This window comes from Ips typographus, linkage group LG1 (assembly GCF_016097725.1).
Source record: "Ips typographus isolate SLU linkage group LG1, UJ_Ityp_2.0, whole genome shotgun sequence".
Classification (NCBI taxonomy): domain Eukaryota; kingdom Metazoa; phylum Arthropoda; class Insecta; order Coleoptera; family Curculionidae; genus Ips; species Ips typographus.
Genome location: NC_138422.1, coordinates 29,676,789 through 29,702,234, shown reverse-complemented (window position 1 = coordinate 29,702,234; position 25,446 = coordinate 29,676,789). Strand labels below are relative to the sequence as shown.

The 25,446-nt window shown below is 35.1% G+C and overlaps 1 protein-coding gene across 1 annotated transcript in view; it reads left to right on the top strand.

Moving 5' to 3' along the window:
* LOC145727842 (uncharacterized) overlaps positions 1-25,446 on the top strand; it is a 95,634-nt gene that overhangs the window by 51,445 nt on the left and 18,743 nt on the right. Inside the window, 3 exon segments of the mRNA XM_081977687.1 lie at positions 13,702-13,752; positions 16,523-23,443; positions 23,446-24,600. Coding sequence (XP_081833813.1) covers positions 13,702-13,752; positions 16,523-23,443; positions 23,446-24,600 — 8,127 coding nt within the window.

Sequence of the window (25,446 nt, the reverse complement as noted above, 5' to 3'; positions counted from 1 at the left end):
CGTTTCGTCTATCTCGAACTGCAAAATGCTATTAACCTATAGCCAGTCATCCTGTTTGCTTCTGAAGAATCTAGCGGTACTTATTGGCCGTAAACAAAGTTCGTGCTGGATGGATTCGAGGTTACAGACGCTTCGCTTAGCCTAGTGACATACTGGACAAAATATCGCAAAATTGCGGTGTTTTGATCAAAAACTTTTTTAGGAAATTCGCTAATTTCACTTAAGTAATAACACACGAAACGTAACCAATAACCTTGACGTTCTTTATTTTTATTTAAGGCGGATAACTCTTAAATGTGGTTACAGTGGTTCAATCAAATATCGTGATAGGTCGTCCGCAAGCTTGCTGACTTTCTGTTTTTCCGTTGGTACATTTTTTTTGAGGTCAATAACAAGACAATTGATTTTCCTTCAGTATTCTGATAATTGGTAAGTAAATCTAGACAAAAAACTGTTACGTAATAGCGGTTTACTTACCAAAATCAAACTGAATCAAGCTTTTAAGTCAAAGTCAATGAAAACAGCTTTACCAACCGAGAGAATTTAGTGTTTAGATTCTAATTACCATCTGTACTTGTTTTTGTTGTATTTTTTATTTTAAAATTGTATTAATTACTGTACGAAGATTGACCGTATAAGTACCTAAATTCTCTGATTTTTAACTACAAAATTAATAAACAAACCAGGTTTTTAGGTTAAGAAAACGTTTCTAAAATTGAAGTTATTCTTAAACAAAGAATAAACCTCACCAAATCAGTGTTTTTGCAGGAAATGAAATATTTAAACCTTTTAATGGCCGGTATTTTCAGTTCAGGATAATTTTATTCCAAAGATAGTTTCTATAGAAACAGTGAAATCAGACGCCACTATTGGTCAGTTCTATCATTTCTAGAGTCCGGATTTCTAAGAAGTTTGCTTTTTGTAAATAATAAAAGCAACCAACCTTTGACATATTCTAATATGAACGATTTAAGCAAAAACAAGTCATTTGACAGATTTTTTCATACTTTTTTTGCTTTTTCCTTCCTTTTGTGCCTAATTTTGTTTTTTGTGCTTATTTGCTGCTATTTTTTGAATGGTTTTACCTTGGGTTTTACTTTGTATAGGTTAATTTACAATTGCAATAGCTATATTGAGATATTGAAGGCTTCAGAGAGACAAGAACATACTAATTATTTGTTGCAAAATGGGTAAGTAACAATTTATTGATTTAAACTGACCAAATAATTTTCAAATGCTCCTGAAGTAGTCTAAAAAAATGTAAAAACATTCCAAAACACTGTAGAAGCTCCAAAATGCTTTGCAATAGCTTACAAAACAGCCTAGAAGCTTCCAAATATGCTTTTAAAATTATCAGTAGAAACTCTAAAAAAATCTAAAAGCTTCTAAAGCAGTTTAAAAGCTTTCATAAGTTTTCAAATGCTTTAAAAGCAGTCCAAAACCTTCAATGCTTTTTAAACTCTTCAGAAACCTTCCAAATGCTCCTAAACTAGTCTAAAAAGATTGTAAAATACTACAGAATCTCCAAAATGCTTGCTGCTCTCCAAAAGTCTAGAAGCTTTCAAAACATTTCAAGACAGTCTAAAAGTTTCCGTATGCTTTTAGAGCAGTTTAAAAGCTTCCAAAAGTTATCAAAACAGTCTAGAAGCTTCCAAAAAATTCTAGAATAGTCTAAGAATTTTCAAATGCTTCTAAAGCATTCCTGAACTTTCAATATGCTCTTTGAACTGTCCAAAAACCATCCAAATGCTCCTGAAGTAGTTCAAAAAATTCAACAAAAGTTTTTAATACAAAAAAAAATTTGGCAACTCTGAAAAAGTTTTGTACTTTTTTGTGGAAAATAATTTTGCTTTTTTTCACGATTTTAGTGCTTTTTAAGAAGTTATCCGAAAAATAAGTATATCCGGAGGTGAAAGTATTAGGTTAGGTTAGGTTAAGTTAAGTTGGGTTAGGTTAGGTTAGGTTAGGTTAGGTTAGGTTAGTTTACGTTAGGTTAGGTTAGGTTAGGTTAATTAACTTTCAAAAACTTGAAAAACCTCTGAAAAAATGCATAGTGTCTTAGAAAGTGTCATTTAGGTCTATTTCTGCGTCAAACTAATTTCAGTTCTTATGGCAAAACCCATTGATAGTGGCGTATTTCAAGCAAATTTGACCCATAATGATATATGTTGTTTTTGGTGTACTTAAAACATTTCGGGACCTGGAGAAAATGAAATATTTGAACCTTCCGCAGATGCGTCAAAAACATGAAAATTCTCTTTGATAAAATTGCTTAGTTTCTTAATTTGTTTAGCAGTCAAAAGCCTTCCAAAACGGTCTAAAATTTTCCAAATGCTTTTCAACTAGTCTAGCAGCTCCCAAAAGATATCAAAACAGTCTAGAAGCTTCCAAAAAATTCTAGAATAGTCTAAGAATTTCCAAATGCCTCTAAAGCATTCCTGAACCTTTAATATGCTCTTTGAACTGTCCAAAAACCATCCAAATGCTCCTAAAGTAGTTCAAAAAATTCAACAAAAGTTTTTAATACAAAAAAAAGTTTGGCAACTCTGAAAAAGTTTTGTACTTTTTTGTGGAAAATAATTTTGCTTTTTTTCACGATTTTAGTGCTTTTTAAGAAGTTATCCGAAAAATAAGTATATCCGGAGGTGAAAGTATTAGGTTAGGTTAGGTTAAGTTAAGTTGGGTTAGGTTAGGTTAGGTTAGGTTAGGTTAGGTTAGTTTACGTTAGGTTAGGTTAGGTTAGGTTAGTTAACCTTCAAAAACCTGAAAAACCTCTGAAAAAATGCATAGTGTCTTAGAAAGTGTCATTTAGGTCTATTTCTGCGTCAAACTAATTTCAGTTCTTATGGCAAAACCCATTGATAGTGGCGTATTTCAAGCAAATTTGACCCATAATGATATATGTTGTTTTTGGTGTACTTAAAACATTTCGGGACCTGGAGAAAATGAAATATTTGAACCTTCCGCAGATGCGTCAAAAACATGAAAATTCTCTTTGATAAAATTGCTTAGTTTCTTAATTTGTTTAGCAGTCAAAAGCCTTCCAAAACGGTCTAAAATTTTCCAAATGCTTTTCAACTAGTCTAGCAGCTCCCAAAAGATATCAAAACAGTCTAGAAGCTTCCAAAAAATTCTAGAATAGTCTAAGAATTTCCAAATGCCTCTAAAGCATTCCTGAACCTTCAATATGCTCCTTGAACTGTCCAAAAACCATCCAAATGCTCCTAAAGTAGTTCAAAAAATTCAACAAAAGTTTTTAATACAAAAAAAAGTTTGGCAACTCTGAAAAAGTTTTGTACTTTTTTGTGGAAAATAATTTTGCTTTTTTTTCACGATTTTAGTGCTTTTTAAGAAGTTATCCGAAAAATAAGTATATCCGGAGGTGAAAGTATTAGGTTAGGTTAGGTGAGATTAGATTAGGTTAGGTTAAGTTAGGTTGGGTTAGGTTAGGTTAGGTTAGGTTAGTTAACCTTCAAAAACCTGAAAAACCTCTGAAAAAATGCATAGTGTCTTAGAAAGTGTCATTTAGGTCTATTTCTGCGTCAAACTATTTTCAGTTCTTATGGCAAAACCAATTGATAGTGGCGTATTTCAAGCAAATTTGAGCCATAATGATATATGTTGTTTTTGGTGTACTTAAAACATTTTGGGACCTGGAGAAAATGAAATATTTGAACCTTCTGCAGATGCGTCAAAAACATGAAAATTCTCTTTGATAAAATTGCTTATTTTCTTAGCAACAAAGAAGTTATTTTGGTTCATTTTTGCTTCAAACTATTCTCAGTTCTTATTGCAAAACCCATTAAAAAGTGATTTATTTCAAGCAAATTTGAACCGTAATGATATTCGTGGTTTTTGCTCTGGAGGAAACGAAATATTTAACCCTCCTGTAGATGTGCCAAAAACAAATTATTTATCTATTACTTAGCGCATTAATAAAGCATGTTTTCCTCTACTAATTCGAAAAATTTTAGTTTTCCATCTCACTCCTTAGGGTGAAACTAATTGGGCCTTTGACATTATTTTTCAAAAATTTGATGAAAATATTATTTAGCAATTTTTATTTTAAATTATTTATTTTTGTTTAATTTATTAGCAGTTTCAGCCCTATTAAATCTGGAAACGTATTTGTGTAAGTCTAATGAAAATGAAAGATGCAAACCAGTTTTCCTACTGTCTTTACTTACAATAATTTGCCTTTTAATTTAATTTTTTTTGTGTTTCACTACTTATTGTTAAAGTTTTACTAATTAAAGTGACTTTTATCAACACTTTAAATCTTAATTTTTAGTTGTTAATTTGTCATAAACCCACAAAAATAGACAAGACACTCTAAAACTGTAATGTAGAGTCAACTGATATTGTTTTCTATTCAGAATGTAATATTTACTTTTCCACACATTTTGTTAACTATAAAGCGTGTACAGGAAATCGTCACTTTACGCACGTTTGTAAAGGAGACCTATTAGCGCTTAACCGAGGATGACATCTCTAACTGTCGCCGACCGAGTTGATTGCAAATTCCATGCCAAACGGTTTGCTGTTCATAGAAATGTTGGTAAATTGCAGTTGTCGATCACGTAATAGATTTTTTTTAGCACGGTCGATGCAGACAGGCAGAAAAAAAATAACCGCAATCTTCGGAAGGATCAATCTTTAACGATTACCCACATTTTTATAAGGAAACTGCTAACAGTTCTGTCGCAATCCTTCGAAGTTGAATTATAACGGTTCTAGTTAGTCCCAGGCGATTGTGGTGGGTACTTCCACAATCAGCTCGGTTAAGAAACTTGAAACAATTAATTCGAAAAGTGTTTTAAAGCGTTCACTGTCTGTAGACACTGGAATTGATATAATAGAAAATTAAAGAATATGAAGCAATATTTAACAGATGCCATAATCAATTAAGTGGAATCTTGAATTCTGAATAATAGTATATTATTCAACGAGCTTTTTATGATAGCCATTAATCCCTAAGGGGGATGTTTACGTCACGAGCCGCAGGCGAGGGACGCAAATCTCCCGTGGGATTAATGGCCATAAAAAACGAGGATAATACTATACTTTGTCCACGACCACTGTCCATTACCACTAATGCCAAGTGCAGGGAAATTAGAAGTTGATACTCTTTTATGTAGATACTGTTTCTTTCTCATGCTAGTTGATTTAACATAATAAAATAAATTTTCTTGTTGATACAAATAATTTTTATTAACAACAGTGGAACAGCAAAGTCACTAAATCATATTCATTATGTAATTTTGACCTAATAAATATGATTTAAGTGTACTAACCTAAATTAAGTTATACTAATATATAATTAACAATTTCTAACTAGTACCTACATTAAGGACATACTAAAAAAGGTTTGTCGGGATACATTTTAATTTATAAACAGAAAATTACTTAGAATTATCGATTGTTACATTAACATTGAAGCAATTATTGAAGTTTATAGTAGGTATCGGGTTAATATCGAAATTATGTGTAGAAACAGTAGAAATATTTTGAATATTTTCAACTAACTTTTGGGTGCCTTGTATAGAGTTACTGAGTTTTTCAGCAGTGGTAACCTTATTAGTCATTGATTCGTCTATGTAGGATTCGGCCACAGTCGAGCTTTTCCATCCGCCATGTCTCTTCAGGGCAGTTATATCCCCCCCTGCATCAACAAGCATTGTAGCAGAGGAACGGCGAAACGAATGTCCAGAATACTTTTCTGGATTAGGTAATTGTAAAAAGGATGCGATATTCCTACCCATGGCCGTAAATTTGTTTTTTCCAATTTTCTGTGCAGCACACTTTCCGTTTTGATACGACAGAAATAAACTATCTAACTTGGTAACTCTTCCGCGTAAATCAATATATTTTTTGCAAATTTCATAAAATTTGCCGGTTATTATAAATTTTCTCGATACGCCTGTTTTCGTTTGTGGTATGGTAACCAGCAAAGATGAACCAGGATCGTTTACATCTGCAAGTTTCATAGAATAAAGTTCATGTCCTCGGCAAGCACCCATTATGCCCATTATAAGGGCAACCTAAATCAAGACACTTAAGGATAAATAATAGTGAGATGGTTTTTATATTTTTGTTTTACCTTTATTGCAAGATACTTTGTGTCTTCAGCATTATGTAAAAATCTATTGACTTCTTCTGGAGTAAAAATAGCAGCTTTTTTCGCTTGAAATCCGTGATTTTTCCTTTTCAGTAAGGCTCGTAGTTTAGCATAAGTTTCAATATTTATGGAGTGGTTGATGTCTAGCGTACTCCTTAGCATAGAATAGGTGGTCCCCAATGTAGCTGGTTTGTATTTCGTGGACAGTTCATTGAAATAAACCAATAAAACTCTCTCAGAAAATGAATTAATCTGCTTAGTACCTACTTCTCCAATCCATGAAACTTTTGCAAGTTGACAAGTACAATGATTTCGATTTTTCTGGTAGCAAATTTGTACTTGTCGTTTTGGCAGCCTGTATAATTTCTGGTGGAGTGCAACCTGGTTCCGTATCACTATCCGAACTCATTTTTAACAAGAATTACTGCGAAAAAAGCAAATATTTCTTATAATATTACCAAATTAAAATTGAAATCCGCCATAACAACTGAAATGTCAAACTCGATACGATTAGGATCGCGTTTAGAATGGCCGTCGGTGTACAAGTCAGTGACAGAATTTGGGAAAAAATGGATCACGTGAACAATTTATTTACATAACTATATGGTGGCATGTGACAAAGGCCACGGTGCGCACACCAGCCGCCTACGACCACAAGGGCATTGACGTTGTCAATGTCAACTTAAAAAACCACAGAACTAAGGACGGTCATACACCAAAAATATTTCAAATATAAATTATGGAATTTACCTAATGATTTGGCAAACTCCTGTACTGTGTTATTGCGGTGTATTTGTTAAGAAAATGGTATTCTGAATTAGCAGTAATTGCAAAGACATAAGTGGATGTCTACATGCAAGAAATACCGCATATCCCAGGTTTTATGCTTGGTGTGCAACCACCTTTAGGTCGAGAGGGAATAATGATCATTATTCCTCTTCATTAATCACTCTGACGCTATATGACCTTCATTTAGCTTCTGTCAACACGCTGAATATTAGTACATTATTGGTTGGTCGTGGACAAAAGAAATTGTTCATTTCGTGCAATGTGGATGAATTCCATAAGATTCATCTATTAATGAGAAAATTGAAGACGACTGCTGGTGCAATTTTGACGAAATAAACCAGAATTTATATCTTCTTCTTCTTCTTCTTCTGAATTTTCATCAATGATTAGCCAGGAGCAGTTGGGATGCTGAAGACCAGCTTTCATACCATCTTGTAGGTGGTCCTCCAGGAGGTCGAAATGTATTTGGTTTTTTCTCTTTCCCAATTTTTGCCAGCCCTTCATCTGGCATTCTATCCACGTGGTCTCTCCATTCTATTCTTCGGTTTCTCGCTCATCTCACTACATCTTGGACATATTTTTCAGAATTTGTATGGTTATGTAAAATAATTGCAACAGTATGTCATCAGAAAGAGAAAGAAAATACCTTTTAAACGTAAAAAAAATTAATAAAACCATTTGAAGTTTTTTTTTACTACTTTCAAGTAACTTTCTCTTAAGAGCATTTAACGTGTAACTACTCATATTTGGGTAAAATAAAAATTGATATACTAATTACTTTGTTATCGAGTTACCTTGCCAATTTTGTTTTTACTGGCATTGTTCTTGATGACATTGAAATAGCAACTTTTACCTCAGCATCATTATACATTTAAAATAACAACCTTGAGCCAGTACTTTCGATATAACCGGAAGTTCCACGCAAAGTACATTAATTTCCGTTTTCTTAAATGTTTTCATAGACACTCATCTCCAAGAGCTTCTTCAGGTTGATATATGGAACTGCTCATCTGAATGTAAGTGCTATTCCTATGCAGATCGTGGGAGAGAAAGAGAGACATAAATTAGCAAGATCAATGACTCCGAAAAACGAGTGAAAGCTACGGAATTTGTTTAAACAATTGAAAGGTAGTTTTACGAGCCAATCACATGTGACGCAGGCGTTCTGGTAAACTGCTGTTATCAGATGTACAGGGTTGGTTCGTATATTTTGACGAGACGACTTTTGCATAACTGTTAATACAAAGTTTTGTTGAAAAAGGTTTATCAATTTTTGATGGAACACCCTGTATATTTTCTGTTGAATTATTGATATTTAAAGATTGTGATTTTATAGTGTTGTCATGGATTTGGATGATTTCGATATTTTCTAGATCACGTGTCTGTTGTTGACATGTGTTTGCACTTTTGACCAAAAATGTCATTTTTTCAATTTTTGTATGGTAACTTTTTTATTTGAACTCCAATCAATTTCAGTAAATTGCCATTAGAAACAGGATAAAAAATAGTACAAAATGAGCCAAAATTCGTCTCTCTAGCTTTTCATGTTACTGAGATACTGTATCTCAAAAAGTAGTTAAAAAAAACCCTAATACCCCCCCATTTTTTCAATTTTTTTCAAAAAGAAAAATTTTAAAGTGATTTTTTTGCGCTTATTTCACCTAATTTAAGGTTCTTTGGTATAAATATGTCTTTTGGCAAAATTGCACTTTTGACCAAAAATGTAATTTTTTTTGAATTTTTGAAAGGTTGTAACTTTTTTATTTCAACTCCAATCAAGTTCGCTAAATTGCCATTAAAAAGAGGATAAAAAATACTACAAAATGAACCAAAACTCGCCTCTCTAGCTCTTCATGTTACCGAGATACTGTATCTCAAAAAGTAGTTAAAAAATACCCCTAATACTCCCCCATTCTTTCAATTTTTTCAAAAATTAAAAATTTGCAAAAGTGATTTTTTTGCGCTTATTTCACGCAATTTAAAGTTCTTTGGTATAAATATGTCCTTTGCTGTGCATTGGAACCCTTTTGTAGCAAAAAAAAAAAATTAGCTAAAATTGCACTTTTGACCAAAAACGTCATTTTTTCATTTTTTGAATGGTTGTAACTTTTTTATTTAAACTCTTTTAGATTTCACTAAAACGCCATTAGAAAGAGGATAAAATATACTACAAAATGAGCCAAAACTCGCCTCTCTAGCTCTTCATGTTGCCGAGACTGTATCTCAAAAAGGAATTAAAAAAGACCCCTAATACCCCCCATTCTTTCAATTTCTTTGAAAAATAAAAAATTTAAAAATGCTTTTTTTGTACTTATTTTATATAAATTAAGGTTCTTTGGTATAAATATGCCCTTTGCTGTGCATTAGAACCCTCCTGGAGGAAAATAAAAAATTGCCAAAATTGCACTTTTTGCAAAAATGGACTTTTTTCAATTTTTGAATGATTGTAACTTTTTTATTTGAACTCTTATAGATTTTACTAAAACGCCATTAGAAAGAGAATAAAAAATACTACAAAATGGCCCAAAAATTACCTCTCTAGCTCTCCATGTTACCGAGATATTGAATTTCAAAAAGTAGTAAAAAAAGCCCTCTAATACCCCCCCAGTCTTCCAATTTTTTTGAAAAATGAAAAATTTTAAAGTGCTTTTTTTGTACTTATTTTATATAAATTAAGATTCTTTGATATAAATATGTCCTTTGCTGTGCATTGGAACTCTTTTGGAGCAAAAAAAAAAATTGTTAAAATTGCACTTTTGACCAAAAACGTTCTTTTGTTCAATTTTTGAAAAGTTGTAATTTTTTTATTTGAACTCCAATCAATTTAGCTAAATTGCCATTAGAAAGAGGATAAAAAATAGTACAAAATGAGCCAAAACTCGCCTCTCTAGCCCTTCATATTTTTACAATATCAGCTTTTCCATTAGATGTAATTTACATACTTTTCAAAGTTATAGATGACATTTTCCTGGTCACGTGACTGTTGTTGACAAGCCTCAACTCAACTGTACAGTGTTGCCAGTTTCGAATTTAAACTGTTACAATCACGTGACATGCTTTTACAGTTTTAGCTAACTTTACAGTGTTGCTTGCTTTGAATCAAAATTGTTACGATCACGTGACGTGCTTTTACAATTTCAGCTTTTCGAACTGTTTAAATGTAATTTATAGGCTTTTCTAAGATATATTTTTCGTCATTAAGGGACCGAACGTCACGATGACGTAATTTGACAGTTGGTCAATATATTGTCCTGTTAAACTACGTCATTGTGACGTCAAATTTGCTCTGCCCACTGGATGGAGCATCAACTCGAATACTGATCACTTTCATTATGCATGCCACTAATATGTGAGTTTTTTCCTATCTGCAAGAGGCAGCCATAAGCTGTCTAAATAAACGGACCAACCCTGTACATTATACAGTGTATGCCACAACATTTTGTATACTCTATGACGTCATGATCGTTTATGACGTGCACGCAGAGTTTCGTGGCGGATCCTATATACCACCGCCCTCTGTACAAGAAAGCCTAGAATGTCACTTTTAATGGCGGCATTAGCGGTTTTCGTTTTGTACACAAACCTATGCAGATGCAGTAGAAAATATGTTTTTTTATTTTTTCGTGTAGTTGATTAGAAGTTGTGAGTGAAAAATCAAAAAACGCTTTATTCCTGATCCAGATATGTATAGATATGGCTTTTTATACCCAATAAAGTCCAGCCAAAGCAAGTTTGGTTAGAACCTTTTGTCCTGGAAAGTACAACAAACTAATGTGAAAACTGCTCAATCAAAGAAAATTTGAAAATCCTTGAAGCTAGGTAAGCAAAACTGGTAAATGGGTTTTATATTATTACCAAGACCTTTCTTTTAAAATGTAAATTTGCCAATGGAACTTCTAAAAGCTGTCCTGTTTCTTCAGAGTAAACCTTTGTTGCTCTCAAAATGCAGGCGGCCTCAAAATGTAACTCACATACCTATGTATGTAAGAGGCAATAAGTTTACTGAATGAGAAAGCATATTGTACTTACCACTGAGTATTGTGTTGGAGTAAAATCATTCCAGTTCAAAGCTTTCAACCACTGTTGGATTCGAGCAGGGTCTTTTGGAAAGTAAAAGACTGACACTTTTGGGCCTTTCACCAAATTGCTTTTACAATTTGGCAAACAACAAGTAGACGGCATATTGTAGAGGCAATAGGATTTAAGTTAAAAAACCAACAACAAATTATAGAACAATGAAGGAACAATAACAATAGTTATAACACAATAAAATGATCACAAACTACACTTTCACTAGAACAATAAACATATAAACAACAATATATAATAGCAAACAAAAATTACTTTGGCAAGTAATCCCAAGTCTTGACTTTAAACCTTAAAAAATAATTTAATCATCGAAAAACTCAATTTTCACAATACAAACAAATGCAAACTGTCAACCACTATTTCGGCCATATTGGAATTTTTGGCATTCTTGGCTTTCTTGTACAGAGGGCGGTGTATATACTGTAAGTGTACTAACTATACGTATGACACTTTGACAGCTGTCAAACAAAATTATTTGTACAACAAGGGAGAAAAGTGTAACTTGCAAACAATTCAATGGTAGAATTGTGTATTTAATTTTCTCTACGGACCAACCAAAAAAAAAGCGTAATACGGAAATTTACGGCCTTCATTTACAAACACCACTTTGTCCCCCATTTTGGTCCTTCCTGCCATGTAGAGCTGGATAGCTGGCAAATAACAAAGTGATACTCACTTGAATGTTGGGTTGCTATTTGCCTAGACAAATAGCAAAATTTTTAAAAACTTGACAGGTTGTAAATGTTTTGAATGTGACCACTTTACTTGTCACATGTCACAATTAGATTCTCAATAGCTTTTCCTATTTAACCTTTTGGGACACACTGTAGGTATACTCATAGTAAGAATGTTATTGTGTTATTCAGCATTTAAAGGTTTTTTTTTTAACAAATTGCCCCATAATGGGAGCAAAAGCCATATTCCCCTAGTTAGATAGGGGATTCAGGAAGGAAGGAAGGACGTTTTCCAATTTTCCCAATTTCTATCAGTAAAATGTTAGATACTGCCGTTTAGAGACCTTTCATTTAACACTAAAATGTACTTCCTGTCTCGATGTACCTTATAACACACTTAAGAGCCGGAGAAAGTTGACAAAAAAATAAGCTTCAAGGCTTTAAAACACGTTCAACGCAAACCCATTTTAAATCTGTTGAATATTTCGTCGAGAAGAATATCAAGTCGATGATTAAAGAAACAGGTTGCCAATCCATGGAATGTGTGTTACTGGGTGTAAGTTCACGGAGCTTAGGCGTGGCTTTACTTTCATAATCGCAAGAATCGCCTACGGCACCTTCGCACGAATCTGTTTTTCCTCTTGTACTTTCAGTTTGCGAAACAAACATGAAATTAATCCGGAAATTTCGTTCAGTTCCTGGTACTTCTAATGTTCGGTTCCTGTGCGTTTTCAAGAAACGCATTGAAAAGATTAAAATCTCACATACAAATAAGAGGATGTTTACTTGAAAGGTATTTAAACCACAGGATGCTTGCTTACACTTTGCCATCCTCTGACATAGTTTCGGTTTGACCAAAGGCCTGTTTTAAATGATTTTGGATGTAGTATACAAAACAGAAAAAATCGTGGGTTTATTGATTATTTGCTAAAGAATTTGGTAAAATCATGATTTTAATAAATTTGCATTTATTTCACGGCTTTGGTAATAAATTAAGTTATGTTAATAAAGCTCAATATACTTAAATACTGTTCAGCATAGTGTATTAATGAAATTAGTAGGGGAAAAATATTTATAGTTGTTGCTAATATTTATAAGTCATTTTTAGTGTACTTACATATTGAATTTTCTTATGGTCATGTTGAACTGCTCGATTGCTGGAACAAATTCCATTAGAAAAAAATCCTCACAAATACATCAAATGCAAAGTAAATAAAAAAAAGAGAAAAAATCCATTATGTGATTTGTTTTTGCCATGATAATGGAACCCTCCTGGAGCAAAATAAAAAATTGCCAAAATTGCACTTTTTGCAAAAATGGCATTTTTTCAATTTTTGAATGATTGTAACTTTTTTATTTGAGCTCTTATAGATTTCACTAAAACGCCATTAGAAAGAGGATAAAAAATACTACAAAATGAGCCAAAACTGGCCTCTCTAGCTCTTCATATTACCGAGATATTGAATTTCAAAAATCAGTAAAAAAGACCCCCTAATACCCCCCCATACTTTCAATTTTTTTGAAAAATTCAAAATTTTTAAGTGCTTTTTTTGTACTTATTTCACCTAATTTAAGGTTCTTTGGTATAAATATACCCTTTCCTGTGCATTGGAAACCTCCTGGAGCAAAACAAAAAATTGCCAAAATTGCACTTTTTACAAAAAGAGCATTTTTTCAATTTTTGAATGATTGTAACTTTTTTATTTGAACTCTTATAGATTTCGCTAAAACGCCATTAGAAAAAGGATAAAAAAATACTACAAAATGAGCCAAAACTGGCCTCTCTAGCTCTTCATGTTACCGAGATATTGAATTTCAAAAAGTAGCAAAAAAAGCACTTACTAATCAAAAATCTTGTGGAATAATGAACTTCACAGAAGAATAAGTAGCTCGGTTGTTTTACGATCTAATCAACGCCCCAACCCATAGTTATTTCAATTACATAACAAGAAGCCCATTTCCATAACTCGGTTTTGCGCTATCTCGATTGCACTTTCCCACGCATTTTCTAACAGTCGTTATTTTTTACAGGCATTAGCTACGTAGATGGCTTAAATCGACAAAGAAGGGAGAACGATAAAGGTAAGCCGGTGTATTTTTATGCATGCGTTTTATCTGTTTAACTCCAATACATTGCGTTTCTACTAATTGGAACTACTAATTTAAAAATGTATTTTTAAATTAATATTAATTACTTTTTAGTAAGTGTAATATCTCAGTTTTTTTAAGAAGGTTAACATAGACATACTTTCATTGTAGTAAAGGGCATAAAATATACATTTTTTTTTTTTTAAGTTATAGCCAACAATCAAGTTTGGTAAATTTTTAAAAAATTTTTTAAAGACACTAGCAAAAAACCATGCACGCCACTGGAATCACATCAAAAAAGTGCCTTAATAATGTTTTTGTTTAACTTCGATATTTAAATAACCAAAAAAGTTGTGAAGGTTTTCTTGTCAAAACATTCTAAATCCGCACTTCCTGTACAGGGTGCTGCATTTTCGATGGTTTTTACGGGGTACAGAGAAAACGGTAATAGATAGAAAAAAAGTAGTATACGTGTTCTGATCTCTTTTTCTGAGCTGAGATGACTGGCGAAAAGTGGGCTGCGCAAACTTCTTTTGTTTCAAAGATACGGGGGGTTTTCGAAAATTGGTAATTTTTGAACCTCTTCAGTATTTCAGTTGCTCTTAAAGTTATCAAAAAAGGAAGAACGGTTCCCGGTAGTAGTTTTCATGTAGAGTCCAATGGCGTAGTCAGTTTTTTTCTATTCCGTTTAGTTTCTGACATATGACAGTAAGTTATATTTTTTTAAATGGAACACCCTATATATTTTTAGTTCATTTAATTCTGTTGATTTTTACTTTTTCAACGGTGTATTAAAACATATAAGTTTGTAAACGTTAATCTTGGTACTTAGAAAAAAAGCGTTTCCTTAACAAAAAAGTGCTAAATAATATGTATAAAAATACCCACAGTCGAAACAAAATTTGGCTATGTTCATATTAACATGTTACATGTCGTTTATAAACAGTTTTTTCAACTTTCTTTTTCAGCATATTTCTGGAAATCCTCATTGAATTTCCTATCTAATGACATAATAAAACACTTCAAAATCGAGTTAAGTCAGGGAGAAAAACGATGTCAAAGTTTGAATTGCAAAAAACACAGTTTGAAAAAACAGTCAGGGACAAAATAGCATGTAAAACCCATTTGAAGTCACCGAATCGTGTTTCTAAGCACATTTTTGGAATCCTCATTAAATCTCCTATCTAATGATATAATAAAACACTTCAAAATCGAGTTCAGTTAGGGAGAAAAATGGTATCAAAGTTTGAATTGCAAAAAAACACAGTTTGAGAGAACAGTCAGGGACAAAATAGCATGTAAAACCTATTTGAAGTCACCGAATCGTGTTTCTAAGCACATTTTTGGAATCCTCATTAAATTTCCTATCTAATGACATAATAAAACATTTCAAAATCGAGTTCAGTCAGGGAGAAAAACGGTATCAAAGTTTGAATTGCAAAAAAACACAGTTTGAGAGAACAGTCAGGGACAAAATAGCATGTAAAACCCATTTGAAGTCACCGAATCGTGTTTCTAAGCACATTTTTGGAATCCTCATTAAATTTCCTATCTAAAGACATAATAAAACATTTCAAAATCGAGTTCAGTCAGGGAGAAAAACGGTATCAAAGTTTGAATTGCAAAAAAACACAGTTTGAGAGAACAGTCAGGGACAAAATAGCATGTAAAACCCATTTGAAGTCACCGAATCGCGTTTCTAAGCACATTTTTGGAATCCTCATTAAATTTCCTATCTAATGACATAATAAAATAAATAATACATAATAAAGCGTTTCCTTAATAAAAAAGTGCTAAATAATATGTATAAAAATACCCACAGTCGAAACAAAATTTGCCACTTTTCTTATTAAAGTGACGGTAGAACTGTTTGTAACTTAGATTTTTAATAAGATTTATTAATTTTCTGATGTGTTAGTTTATATGATTTCCGATTTTGTTTGGTATTTTAGATATTGGCCTTTATTTAGCTTAGCAAAGGACTTTTTTTAAATTAACAGGATTAACCTCTACAAACTTATATGTTGTAATACAGCGTTGAAAAGGTAAAAATCAACAAAATTAAATGACGTAAAAATATATAGAATGTTCCATTTAAAAAAATGTAACTTACTGTCATATGTCAGAAACTAAACGGAATAGAAAAAAAACTGACTACGCCATTGGATTCTACATGAAAACTTCTACCGGAAACCGTTCTTCCTTTTTTGATAACTTTAAGAGCAACTGAAATACAGAAGAGGTTCAAAAATTAACAATTTTCGAAAACCCCCCGTATCTTTGAAACAAAAGAAGTTTGCGCCGCCCACTTTTCGCCACTCATCTCAGCTCAGAAAAAGAGATCAGAACACGTATGCTACTTTTTTTTTTTATTACAGGGTTACAGGGTACCTAAGATGAAAAAATCTACCACCTTTTTTTAAATAGAAAAATATTAAATAATTTTTGGGTTCTTTTTAAATTTCTGAGATCAGAGCAGTTACAAAGAACAACAGGTTCCATTATTGACTAAAATTGAATAAAACAGTTGGGCTCCATTGAAATATTTAAAAACTTTTTGACGTACAAAAATTGATTGATTTAATTAGACAACGACAGACTTGTATAATATGTAAATATATAAATAAATCCATCAAAATGCATGCCGTTGTAGTCATAAAATATTGCTTTCCTTCTTGTTTGAGTCGAATAATAAAATGTTAATCTTCGCCGATCAAACTTTTGTATTATAAATCTAAATATAGCTTCCTCTTCTATCTTGTAGATATCACCACCGTTCTCCTAGTGGACAACCACGGAAAAAGTTCCCTAGGGAGGTACTTAAGCGTAAAACCCGACTTGGGACTTATAACATCCACAGCACGTACGTTCATCCAAGATGGCGTCACAACCGAGTACGCCACTCAAGTGCTCGGTACGACTCTTGACAACGGACGACTTTACGCTCACTTGCTCACTAAAACCAGCAGGGTCGTTTACGACCACGACTCACAAACTAAAGTCCACGATCCTTACACTCCCAAACATTGGAACTTGGACGAAAGTCAAATTTTTGATAAAAATTTTGTCAGAAACACGGACTTTATCTCCCCAGCCGTCCGTGTCACTCCCACTTCCATTTTCAAATCAGAAATTCTCAACGAGGCTCCTTCCAATAACGCCCGTGTACCATTTCAACCGAAAAAAATGCTAGTTAAACCTCAGGAAGAAGTCGCTGTGGTAAAATCTCAAAATGATTTAACCCATGAAAATCTAATAATCCACAACGACAATCCAGCCGAAGGAATCCTCAGACCTTCTAAAGTAAAAGAATGGGACAATTTACCAACATTTACCGTTAGAAACGAATTTTCCCCTTCGGGATTTTCTTCTGTTGAAAACATGCCAAACTTTGACACTAAAACAGAAAGAAGCAAACTGTCCACACCTGCTGATCGGCAAGCCAGATTACTCTTCAAAGCTGGCCTAATTAAACCAATTCTCAAAGACCTGCAAACAGTAACATATACAGGGTTTGCTGATTTCACCACCACCGTCGCTAATACCGTTATAGTATTTACACCACACACTTCAGAAATACCGGAACCAGTAGTTCAAACCACTAAAAGTTCAGTTTCTTCGATCAGACCAACTTCTGTTCTTCAACTGCCTCAGGTAACTAAAACCATTACAACCACAACAGAGAAGCAATTTCCAACTTTTTTAACCACTGAAGAAGTCCCAACTACAACCCCTACCACTACCACCACTTCCAGCATAGAAGATCAAGAAGAAGATGAAATAGTTGAAGAACAAGACTTTAACACTTCCGGAATAAACACGATGGTTATTAATAAAGAAGACAGAGATGGAAAACCTGAATCACCTGATGAACCTATAGATTTAGATGCCAAGTTTTCAGTTCTTGCTAATGAACAAAAGCAAAACGACAACACACTTGAACAAACCGTGACATACACAAAAGACATTATTCAACCTTCTGAAACTCAGCCAATAATGTTATCCACGCCTAACAGCGATGACATCGCTAGAATTATAGCTTCACTCCAAGCTGCCCAGGCCACACAACCTCTGCAAATGACTACTCAAACTACGGAAGAAGTTGTGACTCCCTCTATTAAAACTGTCGGCGGAGCCACAACTATCTTCTTTGAAGATGATGATTTTTCGTTTGAACCCACTACTTCTTCAAGCAAATTACTTCTCACTACTGCCTCCACAACCACTGAGCAGATACCAATTACAGAAAAAAATGAGGAAACCACAACACAGGAATTTGAATTAACAACATTCCCCTTAACTACCTTGAACGAAATTGAAGATGATGAACCGGAACTAGAGTGTACTGGAGAATGGAAAGTAGTTCCCACTACCGTGTTTAAAACCTTAACCTACTTAACTACATATTTCATTCCTATGGAGAGCAGCACTAGCACTTCAGTAAAATCAAACGTTGTTGTCAGTGACGAAGTTTCCTCTCAAACAATACAATGCAAACCTACTAAAATTTTTGAAACTACCACCGAGCTTTCTTCCGTACCAGCTACTGAACCCATGACTACTACTACAGAAAAGGAAGCTTTATTAACCACGACAGAAGAAGAAAACCTAATTACCACCACCACAAATAAACCTAACAACGAACCAGATCTAGATTTTACTACTCAAACAGAGGAAATTACTACAGAAAAACTTTACGTGACTGAATCTGAACCTGAAGTCACAACGGAAAATGGTGACGAAGTGGAACTGATATTTAAAACTCTTTACACCACTTACACCTACCTCACTACTTATTTCCAGGACTCTACCAGTTCAGTGGCTAGCAGAATTGTGGTGAATACCAATGTGATAACGTCGACTCTAGAACCGGGATCCGAGTCTTCCGATGCGGCCGTTGAAGGACTATTAGTTAACGAAGAACCCATCATTCCTTCCAGAGCTGTAAGCTTTGAAGATTTGGCTGGCATACAGTCATCCGTGTTGACTGGTAATGACGTTTCTTCTAGCGACGATGTGGCAAATACTGCTACAGCAACACCAGCTTTAGATGATGATAAACTTTTACAAACTGCCAACGGTATTAAAACTTTCTACACAACTTACACGTACTTTACAACAATATTTGTTGATGGCGAAACGGAGATTTCTAGTAGGACTGAAGTTTATACAAATTATGTCACGCCTACAGCGCCAACTGAAGTTTTATCCACCAAGCTAGATGATGAAGAACTGCTGGAAAACCGATTACGAAGTCTAAAGTTGAATAGTCCCACCACCCAACAGGATGAAGAAAACTATATCCTGCCTTCGAACACTAAACAAGATAGTAATTATGTGACCTTAAATCGAGGAGGTGGGTCTAAACCGGATATCGATAATGATATTATTGACTTAAGTGAATACGAAACTATTGAAACTATGGTAACGGATGTGCGTAGCAGCACCTCAAAAGGAGAAGAACGAATTATTGACAACATTGACAAACGCAATATTTTACTCGATGATCAAATTGTGTCCGAAAGTAACAACGAGAGTGAAATTGTTCCTTCTCCCCCCACGTTATTGTTGCAAACTTCCTACACCACATTCACGTACTTCACCACAAAGTACCACGGAACTACTTCAAGTGACATAGTCAGCAGGCTTGACACCGTCACTAATGTAGTCACCACTACTTTAACACCGACACAAACTTTAAGTACTGAAGACATGAGCTTACCGGTTACCTATTTCACGACTTTTACTTATTGGACTACCTTATACAAAGATGGCCAGACTAAAATCACCAGCAGGGAAGAGACGGTTTCAAATGTGGTCACTCCAGGTTTTAGCTCTACTGAACCTCCTGAAGCTGTTATTCCATTGATTACCCCCACAGTGCAACCTCACGACGATATTAAACCTACCCAGGCTCTAGAAAAAAGCGTTGTTCCATCCACAGTGGGCGATGACAAACTTACAACTTACTACACCACCTATACATACTACACTACATCTTATATTGGCGATGATACAGTTTTGAACAGTCGACTAGAAATAGTTACCAATGTTCTAAATAATACTGGAACAGATAACAATCAAGTTGGAAGAGCTGTAAGTGAAGGCGATCAAAATAAAATTGATGAAACAAACATTAAACCAACGGGACTATTATCGAGTATATTAAGCACCGTTGATAACAATGGCACTGCCACTGTCTTTTCTACAGACGTGTACGGAACTTACATTAAGGGACTTTACGCTAAAGTGCTTGAGAGCACTTCCTCTATTTGGCAGAACTTAACCAGTACCGAAGCAACAAAGGAGAATTTGAAACCCACTGGTGTTGTAAGCATTAATCAAGGAAAAATTGTGGATGCTGATGGAATTAGCACCCTTCTTTACACTACCCAAGCGGTGGGTACTTACGTGGATGGTTCATACGCCGAAGTTATTGAAAGCACCAGCTCTCTAGTAGTGGATACAGAGAAAAAAGCTGCCTTAGGCTCTAATGTTCCGGTAGCTCATCGAACTGGTTTGGTCAGGTCAATTGACGGTAGCATAATACAAAATAGCACAACAACTCTGTATCAGAGTAAAGTTCTTGGTACTGTAATTGACGGACGGTATGCACAAATCATAGAAAGCACTTCAAGTTTCATATTACCTACTATCACTCCTAGTGCTGTAATACCTGAAGTGTTAGCGACAGCTACTAAGCTCGCAAATAATTTAGAAGCTAATTCTGTCATTACCCCAACTCCGGTAGTGGTAGAAGGCTCGATATCAGACACCACATCTAAAAATGAGGAAGAATCAAAGAACGAAAGTGATGAAGAAGAAGAAGACGAAGATGGTGACAAAGATGAAGGCAGAAATAAGTCTCGGCTAAGTTTTCAATCTAAAAAACGTACTTTTACTCCCGCAATTCGACCATTTGCTTCACGACAACGACCAACTTTTGCACCAAAAAGAAGCAAGACTGGAGCAACTACCGCCGCCACTATTACCAGATCCGATTTTACTCCTACTGTGACTGCAATTCCAGCTTCAAAAGCTAACCGTTTTGGTGGTAGACGCAGTTCTTCAAGTGGCAACATTCAGCCCACTGCGTCAGGTAATAAAAGATTTTCAAGACCCAAACCTACAAGAAGTAGCAACAGTCAAGCTAAAGTAACTTCAAGTGGTTTTAGAAGAGGTAGTTCAACCAGATCTTCATCAGCCATTCGACCTACATCCCTCTTTGGAGGTGGAAATTCCAGATTTAGAATCAGACCTACTGCTGCTTCTGGACTAAATCGATCACCTAGCTCCAAGATAGTTACGGAAACTCCCCCGGACAGCGAAAATGATCTCACCACTAGTATTACTGAAGAAAGTCTCACTGATAGTTCAGGAGAAGCTGGCGATACCACTCTTCCATTACAGACCACAACGGAGTCAGCACGTTCTAGAAATCCACTATTAAGATTTAGAAGGCCTCCTGTGACAAGGGGAAGTCAAGTTATCCGAACTACACCAAAACCAAGAACTACAAAAGCCACAACCACAACTTCACGTCCAAAGACCTCCCCAACCAGACCAAATGCTCTATTAAATAGACAGAGAGCTGGAGGACTTTTCCCGAGAAGAAACTTATTCACTACAACCACCACTACTGAAGCAGCACCTGAAGAAGATTTACCCGAAGAAGAAGGTGATGAAGAAGCTATTGAAGAAGGCAATGAAGAAGAAGACGTGGACTACGAAAGTTCACATCAATTAACCAGAACAGAAACTGCACCTACTACACCAAAACCTGTTAAACCATTTAACGCTATACAAATCAGACCTTTTAAAAGGCGATCAAAACGACAAGCTATTTACTCCAGATTTAGACGCCCTGGAATTCGGTCTACTACTGCTGCACCCAGTACAACCGAAGCAGAATATATCGACGTTTCAACACCAAAGCCATCATTTAGAAACAGATATCAAGGCAATAAATATCGGTCGGGAAAATCCCAACAGCAGCAATCAACAACCACAACAACTACTCAGGCTCCACAACGAAAACAACGTATTAGCCCCACAAGACCTCAAAGTGGCACCCGTGCACAATTTACTCTTCGAGAGAAGGATGCCACTAGTCGAAGCTTTCAACCTAGAAACGGTAGTATAAGAAGGACAACAACATCAGCACCAAGAAGTAACAGTAGAGCCAGGAGTGGCTTTTTGCCAGATACTGCATCTCGCAGGACCGCAACAAATACGAGAAATAGTAGAACTCGAGGAAGACCTACTACTACTAGAGGAAGAACGTACGATCAGAATGTTGATGACAATTTTGTTGTCCCCAAGTTTGACGGTACGATCACAGTGACATACAAGATTCCTACCGAAGTTACCATTCCTGTGGTTAACGGCAAGATAACTGAATACAAAAATATCGTAACTGCAAAACTAAGCACTGAAGTATTGAGTCCTAATCAATATTCCACTACACTAAATCCTTTGGGAAAAGAAGTGAAAATTCTAGTAACAGAAAATTCGTCCGTTAATGACAATGGAGCCACTTTGATTACGCAATACCTTCTGAATGAAACGCCTACCACTAGTGTCATATTTACACCAACTCAAATAAGAGGTCGCCAAACTTCGTTCTCCCACGTCATCCCAAGCACAGCGTACCAAGTCGAAGAAGTAGTCAACACAATTCAACCTGCTCTTGCTGCTCAGGCACCTCTTGCTAATATACTTCTCTCCCAGCTTCTTCTGGGAGGCGGCGTACCTACCAATCCTCTCTTAGCTCTTCAAAACAACGCCGGAGTACCTGCAACCCCAACCACTGAATTTAAAACGCGCACCACCACCTATGTTACCACAGTAACTAGCACTCTTCAAACTGTTTTGCCTCTAACTTTTAGAGGCAAGGAGATTTTGACCACTATTAGTGACACCAGCACTCAAGTTGTAACGGCTACTGAATACTTAACTGATACCGTCGTGGTTACTCCAACTTTATTTAATCAAGCGCCTCAACTGAATACTCTTCTTTTACCATTGCTACAACAACAATTGCAACAACAACAGCTGCAGCAACAGCAAGCAAACCAATTATTACAACCTCAAATTCCTGCTAACGTCTTCACGTTACCGGAGCCCCAAGCTCAGCAAACTTTTGTGAACAGTGCAGAAAATCTTGAAGAGTTTAATCTTGCCGATGACGAGGAAATAGTTACTTCCCCCCGGTCTGCAGAAGTTACTGACACTCCAAAGAGAAAACCCAAGAAAACTACATCGAAAAGAAAAACTACAAAAGTGACACCACCCAAAGAAACCAGTGTTATCACTTTATACGTCTCAGGCAGAACACCGGGAGAATTTACTACTGTTCTTTCTACAGTCACTGTTGGTGACAGAAGGAAGAGAAGTGTTGATTATGTACCAGTTAGACCGTCCAGGTCTTTAGAAGATTGGTCAGTGGAAAGTAGAACTATAGATAAATATGTAGAACCTGCTTTAAAGGTTTTAGAAGACATTTTTGATGTATCTTCCAAAGAAACAGAAAGTCTTGAAAGCATAATTGGAGACGTACCCAAACATATGAGAACCAAAACACCTAGTTTGTTCAACGATAAACCCTCGATAGCTACTAAAAAATACTCCATAAAGTACGTTAGAGCCTCCGAGGACCAAATGGCTAAAAACAATTTTTTAGCCTAAAAGACCTTAGCAGCAATTCTGCCCCTGATGATGCCAAGGTCGAAACGTTCACTCCTAGGGGCTATGCAAACAAAGTGACTACTACCAACAAAATTGTTCACGTTTCGAAAAAAATTGGCTTAAATTCAAAAAACAAAAGTAGAACCAAACGGGATTCGGATAGTTTAAGTGACAGCGATAGCATTCAAACGAAACGCAGGGTTAGGAAGAAACTTATTCGCAAACAACCAGTCACTACCACACCAAGAGCAAACCAACCGCACAGAAAACGCCGTAGAAAAGTTAAAATTAAAAAGAAAAAACGTTTGTTACCAGCTCAAAACGCCAACGTTACAGCAAGTTACTTAAACGGTTTGGAGTTGCATGGTCTTGAAGCCACCAAACCAAGACGGAAACTAGTTATAACCAGGAAACGAGTTCTCCCCAACAAAGATAAAACTATAGCGATCACTCCTGTTCTTCCATCAGAGCCAACAATGTCTTCCACAAACAGCAGTATCAACACAATCCAATTTGAAAAAAATCAAATTGCTGAGCACTTTCGAGAAGCTATAATGAGTAACTTAAATAATCCGGATAACACTACGTTAAAAAGCTTAGAAGAACCTGATGAAAATTCAACTGAAGAAAATTACGATGATGATGAGTATGAAGATGATTACTATGACGATGAAGATGAGGAAATGTATGATTCTGAATACGATGAAGATATGGAAGAAGAAGCAGAGAATGATGAACTTCCAGAAATATCAGAAAGTGAAGAACCTTTGACTGATGATAAATCATCTGCAATTAGTTTGTCAAATAATCAAAATCTCCCAGCTTATGAACCTTTTTTCCCCGAACTAACAGAAACTACCGACGTTCCAGTACTTCTGCTGAAAACTACAGTCCTGTCCTCTGTGGAACTCGACATTAAAACATTAACCACCACCAAATTACGCACCTACACATTTGTCGTGACCACAGTGGCAGGTAATGAAGAAATTGTGACTTCCACAACGGAAATACGACCCCAAATCAAAACGACTACAGTGACAGAAAGTCTGACTTCCTTTACCACGTTAACGTTACTCGATTTGGACAAAACAGATGTACAGCCGACTTTTCTTCCCACCTTGGACTATAATCCTTCTTCTCTGTCTAACACTGAAGGTGAGTTCTGTTTCTTTTGTATATTAGTTTATTAAATTCTTTGTCATCTGTCTGGTTTACTTTGTAATGTTTGTTATGGCACAGATTAGAATAGTTATGGGAATATTTAAATTGTTTAAAGTACATTCATATTGTTTACAGGAGAAGAAATAATTTTCCATATATCTCGTCAAAATAAGTGGTTTAGCGTTTAAATGAACAGGGGTAATGTTCCAGGGGATATATTACAAAAATCCTGTATTTGCAACTCTGTGGAGAAAAGTTTGGTTTTTATAATTTTTTCTTCCTGGGGATTGGTTAGGGGACTAAAAAAGCTACAATTTCAGCTGTGGCACGTTACTGATAATTATCAAATAACCGAGTTATGGAAGATTTCTTCTTCTGTGTTAAAAAGGCAAAAGTGCCTTTTCTAGTGGGATCTGGTAGAAAAACCCTTCCGGGCTCTTTCCCAAGCAGATTTTAGGCTATTTCTGGTTTGTCAGTGTGTGTGTGGAGAACAGGAACTGGTCCAGTAATCTAGATAGAATCTTGTAATCTAGAACATTAACAGTTTTAAATTTCCTAGTATTACTAAAGATATATTAAGATAGGCATTATAAAATTAGTAATTTTATATTTCTCATTCCCATAATTATTCAAATCTGTGTGGAGAAATCATAAAGTACGTTTATCCTTTGAAACAGAGTAGAACATACCGGGTGGTCCAGTTTTAAGTGTCAATAATTCACCATTTAATAGCTAATCAAAAAATAAGTTGATTTGCATTATGTCATTTTTCTGAAAAACGTTTCCTAAGGAAGATACAGTCCTCCAAATTTCAAAAATCGTTTTATAGTTTAAAACTGA